This window comes from Choloepus didactylus, chromosome 7, assembly GCF_015220235.1.
Source record: "Choloepus didactylus isolate mChoDid1 chromosome 7, mChoDid1.pri, whole genome shotgun sequence".
In the NCBI taxonomy this organism is placed as follows: Eukaryota; Metazoa; Chordata; class Mammalia; order Pilosa; family Megalonychidae; genus Choloepus; species Choloepus didactylus.
This window is the reverse complement of record NC_051313.1, coordinates 122883936-122891914: the sequence shown is the minus strand read 5'-3', so window position 1 is coordinate 122891914 and position 7979 is coordinate 122883936. Positions and strand designations below refer to the sequence as shown.

Sequence of the window (7979 nt, the reverse complement as noted above, 5' to 3'; positions counted from 1 at the left end):
CTTTTACTGGATAATTTCCATGGAGGTGTTACCCCACCCATTCAGGGTGGGTCTAAATTAAATCATTGGAGCTGTATCAATGAGCTGACAAACAGAAGTAACTCAGTGCAGCTGTGAGTGACATTTTGAAGAGCAACTGAGAGTGACATTTTGAAGAGGACCTGTAGCCAAGAGGGACACTTTGAAGAATGCACAGGGGCTGAGAGAGGAGCTGCAACTTAGGGAGACATTTTGAAGATGGCCATTGAAAGCAAACACCAGCCACGTTCCTTCCCACCTAACAGAGGTTTTCTGGACAACGTTGGCCATCCTCCAGTGAAGGTACCTGATTGTTGATGACTTACCTTGAACATTTTATGTCCTTAAGACTGTAACTTTGTAACCAAATAAACCCCCTTCATAAAAGCCAATCCATTTCTGGTATTTTGCTTAAGGCAGCATCAGCAAACCAGAACACCATTTATTCTATTACATGATTCATTGCATTTGAATATACCTTGAATATGTTGAATATACCTTGCATTCCTGGAACAGGTCCTATTTGGTCATACTGTATATTCTTTTTATATGCTGCTGCACTTGGTTTGCTATTGTTTTAGTGAGGAATTTTGCTTCCGTATATATGAGGATATTGCTCTGTAATTGTTTTCCTTGTAATATCTTTGACATGTTTTGGTACCAGGGTATTACTGCCCTCAAAGAATAAGTTAGGAATTGTTCCCTTCTCTTCTATTTTGTGGAAGACTTTGAGAAGGATTGGTATTAATTCATTAAAGATTTGGTAGAATTCACCAGTGAAGCCGTGTGGTTTTGAGCCTTTGTTTTGCAAAGTTTAAAATTCTCAACTCAACCTCTTTATTTGCTATAGATCTATTTGGATTTTCTATTTCTTCTTGAGTCATTCAGTAGTTGGTATTTTTCTACATATGTGTCCATTTCATCCAGGTTATCTAACTTGTTGGTATGCAATTATTTATAGTATTCCCTTGTAATTCGATTTTTTTTTTCTGTAGGATTGGAAGTAATTTCCTGTTTTTCATTCCTGCTTATAGTAGTTTGAATCATTCCTCTTTTTCCTTTGTCAGATCAGCTAAATGTTTGTCAATTTTGTTTATCTTTTCAAAGTACCATTTCTTCATTTTGTTGATTTTCTCTATTATTTCCCATTTTCTATTTAACTTATTTCTGCTTTATTTTTACTATTTTCTTCCTTCTGCTTGCTTGTGGCATTGTTTCTTCTTCTTTTCTGGTTCCTAAAGCTGTAAACTTAGGTAATTGATTTGATATCGTTCTGCTTTTTGAAGGTAGGCACTTATGGATATAAATTTCCCTCTGAGCACTGATTTTGCTACATTCTCTAATTTTTGGTATGCCATATTTTCATCTTTATTCTTTTCAAAGAATTTTCTGATTTCTTTTTTGATTTATTCTTTGACCATTGCTATATGTGTGCTGTTTAATGCCCACATATTTGTGTATTTTCTGGTTTTACTTCTGATATTGATTTATAATTTCACCCTAATGTGATAAAAAACATACTTTTATGATTTCTAGCCTTTTAAATTCATGAGAATGTTTTTGTGTGCTAACATATTCTCTACCCTGGAGAATGTTCCATCTGCTTGTGTTAGGTGGAAAGTCCTGTAGATATCTGTTAGGTCTAGTTTGCTTGTAGTGTTTTAAAAGTCTTCTAAATCCCTGCTGATCTTCCTAGTTGTGCCATTCACTATAGGAATTGGGGTATTGAAGTCTCCAGCTATCATTTTTGACTTGTATTTCTCCCTTCAATTCTTTCAGTTAGATCTTTATATATTTTGGGGCTCTATTTTGGGTGTATATATTTATAATTCTTATATCTTCATGATAGATTGGCCTTTTTGTCATTATACAATGTCCTTTGTCTCTAATAAAAGTTTTTGTCTTAAAGTCAATTTTGTCTGACATTAATATAGTCATGCTAGTTCTTATTTTGCTCCTGTTTGCAAGGGATATCTTTTTCTTTCCTTCTACTTTCAATCTAGTTGTGTCTTTGAATCTAAAATGTCTCTTTTGTGGACAGCATGTAATAGGATCATGTTATATTACTCCATTCTGCTGATTACTGTCTCTTGTTTGGGATGTTTAATCCATTTATACTTAATTATAATTACCGATGAAGTAGACTTCTGCTATTTGCTATTTCTTTTCTATTTCTTTTCTGTATTGTTTGTCCCTCTCTTTCTCCAGCAGTGCCTTCTTTTGTGCTTAACAGATATTTTCTAGAGACCAGTTTAATTGCATTTTCATTCCTTTAACTATACATTTGATTAATTTCTTATAAGCTGCCCAGGGAAGATCAGCAGGGATTTAGGAGACTTTTAAAGCACTATAAGCAAACTAGACCTAACAGATATCTATTTTAATTTATAACACTATAGTACAGATTAATATCAGCTTAATGGTAATAGTATATAAAAATTAGCTCATGATTTTCCATTCTTCCCATTATGTTCTTATTATTACTCATTATATCTTTGTACAGTGTGTGCTCATCAACAAAGATGTTAATTTATTGATTTTTGCTGTTGTCTTTTAAATCAGGTAGGATAGTAAAAGGGTAGATTTACACTGTCTTTAATATGTACCTACATAGTGTCCTTTACTGGCACATTTGTTTTCTTCATGTGTTAACCTGAAGAAATTCCTTAAGCATTTCTTGTAGGTGAAGTCTGTTAATGATGAGCTTTCTCAGTCTTTGTTTACCTGGAATGTTTTATTTTCTCCTTCAATTCTGAAGGATATTTTTGCTGGATATAGAATTCTTTATTAACTGGGATTTTTTTTTTTGGTTGTTTTTAGCAATTTTAATATGTTATCTCACAGTCTTCTGCTTTCTGTTTTTTTTCTGATGAGAAGTCTACTTCTAATATTATTAAGAATACCTTTATGTGATGAAACACTGCTCTCCTCCTGCTTCAAGATTTTTTTCTTTGTCTTTCAGCAGTGTGACTATGAGGGGCTTAAGGGTGGATGTTTCAGTTTATCCTGCTTGCAGTTCATTGAGCTTCTTCAACGTTTAGATCAAATTTTGGAATTATCTGCCATTTTTTCTTCAAATATTCTTTCTGCTCCTTTCTCTCTCTCTTCTTCTTGGTGTTATGGTGCCCACGAGTTAAAGTTTGAGACAGCCAATTAGAATTTTAAAAAGCCTTTATTAGCCAGCCGGCAACTGCTCACCACGACTCCACAGAGGAATTCAGTGAGCAGCCCTGACCTTTGTGTGCTGGTGCCTTATATAGACAGAAACCATATCCTGGAAATGCAAGCAAGCTATTTTAACAGAAGCAGCATCGGCAGTTAGCTCTTGGTTACAAAAAACAATTTCACAAAGAGTTTCACTTGGAACTGGTGCAGTTATTGATTGTTAAAGGGTTATGCTTGGCTGATGCATGCAACCGCAGTTTCGCCTCCCCTAAATGGTAAAGTTTCACTTCCTTTAACTGGTACAGTCTCACTCCCTCCTCCTTATGGCCTAATGCCATTTACACAACATTTTTGCTTTGCAGATGTTATAGGATTAAGGGGAAAGGGGGCCCCACTTCACTTGGGACACCCATTATGCATATGTTAATATGTCCAATGGTATCCCTTAGGTCTCTGATAATCTGTTCATTTTTCTCATTCTTTTTTCTTTCTCTTCCTCAGAATGGACAGTCTCAATTGTTTATGTTCAAACTTGCTGATTCTTCCTTCTGCCAATTCAAGTCTGCTTTTGAGCCCTTCTATTGATTTTTTTTTTCATTTCAGATATACTATATTTCAGTTTCAGAATTTTTAATATGTTATCTTTAAATATTTCTCTCTTTTTTGATATTCTCTTTTTGGTGAGACATATTACTGATATTTTCTTTTATTTCTTAAACATAGTTTCCTTAGCTCTGGAATATAAAATAACAAGTTATAGCATTTTCCTGTAATTCTAATGGTTGGCTTCTTCAAGTAAAATTTCTATTGCCTGTTTTGTTTTCTCTGTGAATGGTCTATATTTTCTTGTTTCTTTGCATGCCTTACTGCTTTTTATTGAACATTAGACATTTCAATAATCTGATGTGGCAACTCTGGAAGCCAAAGTATCTCCCCTCCCAAGGGTTAGTGTTGTTGTTTCTTGTTGTAGTTGTTGCTATTTATTTTAGTGTCTTTTCTGAAGTAATTGTGTACAATCTTTATTTTTCACATGTGTGGTCACTGAAGTCTCTACTTGTTAACTGAGTGAACAGTTAATGATTGTCCAGAGATATTCTTAAATTCCTGACACCAATAACTTTCCCAGTTTTTCTGAGGGATTTTGGGTGCATGATGGGGAGCATTTTCAATACTTAGTTAGATAGTTTACGACTATGCCTTAACCATCACTTCCTGTTTTCACAGAGCCTCAAGGTCATCAGAGGTGAGAGATGAGGGCCTTCTCAGAGCTTTCCAGAGATTTCCACATAGCCACGGACATACACATGACCTTCCAGATTTCCAGGAATATGTTAGGGCTTCTCAAAGCCTGTATGGACATCTCATTCTTAGTTTTTCCTTTTAAACTTCTTGGTTAGTACAATGTTTGGCATAGCCTCAGGAAGCTGTGATGTTAAAACATTTAACATAAAATATTTAAGATAACACAGTAGATAACATTTCAAATAAAATACTTAAGATAATACATGAAGTTAAATTTCCATCTTAATGAACTGTAAGAATTTACTTAATAAACAGAGAAATCTGATTCATTACTTTGTAAGCATATTCATATTCTCTGAAAGTATTGAACCCACTACAGTCTCATTAGTTTATATTAATGAAAACCTTACACAATGAAACTTTCTTTTCTTTCCATCACAGGCATAAAGATTATTGGAAACTAGATAACAGCATTAAAAACTGTCTAGTTATTTTTATACCCAAGTGTACATTACATTTTCCCTTCAAAATAGAATAAAAAGAATTTGTACATTAACATCATCCAAATATAATTGTATGTTTGTTTCTTCTGTTTGTCAATGTCCATTCTATAATGTATAAATAGAAGAGTATGTGGTAGATTTAAAATTATGCTCGGTTACAAGTGTTTTGTATTCTCTGTTTAATATAGAGCATTCCAGTTACACAAAGATTAGTCATAAATGAAATCAACATTAGTTTCAACATTAAATGAAATCTGGAAATCACCAATTAAGCTGACACACTGAATCCATACAATTTGAAGCTTTATGTAATTCTTTCATTTTTAATGAAAACAGTAACTATGATTAATTATTAAAGCACATATTTTGAAATTTTATATGAAGCAAAGTGATGTTACATTAAATTCAATAAAACCAATGTTTGATATTTAGACAATTCAAATTATCTAGACTTTTTTTTCAAAGTTAAACCCAAGATTATATAAAGTAGACTTTATGCTAACATTTTTACAAGAGGAGGATATAGAGCTGTTTTTATGTCACAATTATTAAGCCGTCTAATATTTCAATGGAATCACTGTAAGTAAGAATAATACAGGAAAGTTTTCTGTATATAATTGCATATCACATGTAAAATTTTTAAGTTGCTAATAACTATGCAATTTTGCTGTGCTTCTTATTTTTCTTCTAGCCAAATAAGCAAAGTTGCTAATTAAAATCAGAAAATATATTTTTAAACTCTGAGTTGTAGTTTAAGTAAAAAAATAAAGTTTTTAAAGAGGCAATGCATCATTTAAAACATAAGGAAGCCACTAGCGATCCAAAGGAAAAAGCTTCTCATGCTTTCTGTCCGTCTGATTGTGGCAGCCAAGATTGAACAGCAGCATACTGGAAATTCTAAAAACATGGGGAAGGGAAAATAATCTTTGCAACTTCTACTAAACTTTAAACAGCAAATAGCCTTTTCATTCTGCCAAAGGAATCTCCGAAACCTGAACTTACATGGGAAGTGTTAGAAAGTTATTTCCCTACAACCTTGCCTTCTGGTTGATTGCACTGTAAAAGTTCAAAGTCTAAACAACTTTAAAAGAACAAACAAACAAACACAAACTTGATTAAAAGCAAGTCAGTGGTTCTTAAAAACAAAAAAAAAAAAGAAACACAAACAATAAGGATGTGTGTTCTTAAAAATGTTTTTTATTTTAAACCTTTATAAGCACTTACGCTTTTTGTAACAATCAGAGCGCCATTAACTTTTAAGAGAAATTAGACTTTAATTGTGTCCCTCTACATGAATAAAAAGAATCCTGATTTTTTCTTAAAATATTTCAAGAAATTTTATCAATTATCAAGGAAATTAGATAAGCTAAATGCAATTAACATGATTTAAAACAGAAACAAAGATTTCTATCCATCAAATGAAATAAAGACATAAATAAATGTCATTAAATCTCTCCAGAGTTATCATTGATGAGAATCTGAGATGCCAATGTATCCTTGAGCACATTAAGTAGAGGGATGGAAGAAGGCAATTTCAGCAGCTTACGGAGTTTCCAGAGGGCGCTGTGGTTTTCGTGTTGCAGCCCATCTTTCCGGCTGTCTCTGGGTGATGCCTCCCAGCGTATTTTCCTTTAATACCTGCCCTGTAGTTAGACCAGGGCTGCACTTGCCTCATCAGAATTTTTCATTCTACTGTACGCTGATCTTTTCGCACCAGCCTCTTCAAAGCTCCCTTTACATCTTTGTTTCTCAGAGTGTAAATGAGGGGGTTGAGGGTGGGGGTAACTACCGTGTAAAAAAGGGTTATGAACTTGCCCCGACTGTGGGCATAGGAGCTGCTGGGCTGGATATAGACAGCTGTGACAGTTCCGTAAAAGAATGTCACCACCAACAGGTGGGACCCACACGTGCCGAGGGCTTTACGCCAGGCTTGGGCCGACCTGATCCTCATCACTGCCTGGGCGATGTAGCCATAGGAGACCAGGATGAGGGCCAGGGGGAGGAGAACCAAGACCAAGGATGCCAGGAAGAGCTGGACCTCGTTGGCATGAATGTCTACACAGGCCAACTTGATCATGGCCGGCACTTCACAGAAGAAGTGGTGAATTCTGCGGTTCCCACAGAGGGGCAGCCAGAGGGTGATGGTGCTCTGTATGAGGGTGTTGCCCACTCCACTCAACCATGCCGCTCCAGCAAGAGACTGGCAAAGCCGTGGGTGCATAACTGTGGTGTAATGGAGTGGTCTGCACACAGCAGCGTAACGATCGAATGCCATGACGGCCAGGAGCACACACTCCGTGGACCCCAGGGCAAGGTAAACATAGAGTTGAATGGCACAGCCCAGAGGGGTAATAGTCTTGGTTGGACCGTGGAGGTTCCACAGCAGCTGGGGAACGATGCTGGTAGTTAAGCAGAGGTCAACAAAGGAGAGATTGGAGAGAAAGTAGTACATGGGCGTGTGGAGCATGAGATCCAGGCAGGAGACCAGGATGATGGCTGTGTTGCTCACCAGAGTCAGGAGGTAGGAAATTAGCACAACCACAAAGAGGATCTTCTCTAGCTGTGGCTGGTCAGAGAAGCCCACCAGTATGAAATCACCTCCCAAACTGTCATTAATCCTCTTCATCGCCCTACTCAGGGAAAGGAGAGAGACAAGTAGGAAATTACAGCCATTGGGGAGTGGGAGGCAACTGAAAATAGAAACACACTTAGAGAAATTGACCCCGAGTTTGGGGACTGGGTGTGGGAAAGTAGAGGACAGAGAAAAAAATAAAAGAAACAAGTTAGAGACAGAGACAGAGTAAAGAGAGAGAAACCCTCAGGTCTCCAAAGTAAAGTTTAAGTGTGAATTTAAAGATAACTGTTAAAAGATGCATTGACATAAAAGAGCACAAAATAAGTAATTAATAATTAATGATTTCTCAGTCCTTCCAAATTTTCCATTTTTTTTTCTTTCTGGAAATCCACCCCCTTCTTCCTTAAGAAGTTGTAAGTTGCAAGTAAAGAAAAAGGGAATTGTTGCCCAGTGAAGGAACACATTCTTTGTAGCTA

The 7979-nt window shown here is 35.9% G+C and overlaps 1 protein-coding gene across 1 annotated transcript; it reads right to left on the bottom strand.

Moving 5' to 3' along the window:
- Positions 1-6612: 6612 nt before the first annotated feature.
- LOC119540753 (olfactory receptor 2G3-like) lies at positions 6613-7554 on the bottom strand. The gene has a single exon (XM_037844712.1). The coding sequence runs from the start codon at positions 7552-7554 to the stop codon at positions 6613-6615; it is 942 nt and encodes a 313-aa protein (XP_037700640.1).
- Between the last annotated feature and the right edge of the window lie 425 nt (positions 7555-7979).

What these genes read in the sequence shown, in the direction of transcription:
- LOC119540753 (XM_037844712.1), bottom strand. Translation starts at nt 7,554, where the DNA reads ATGAAGAGGATTAATGACAGTTTGGGAGGTGATTTCATACTGGTGGGC.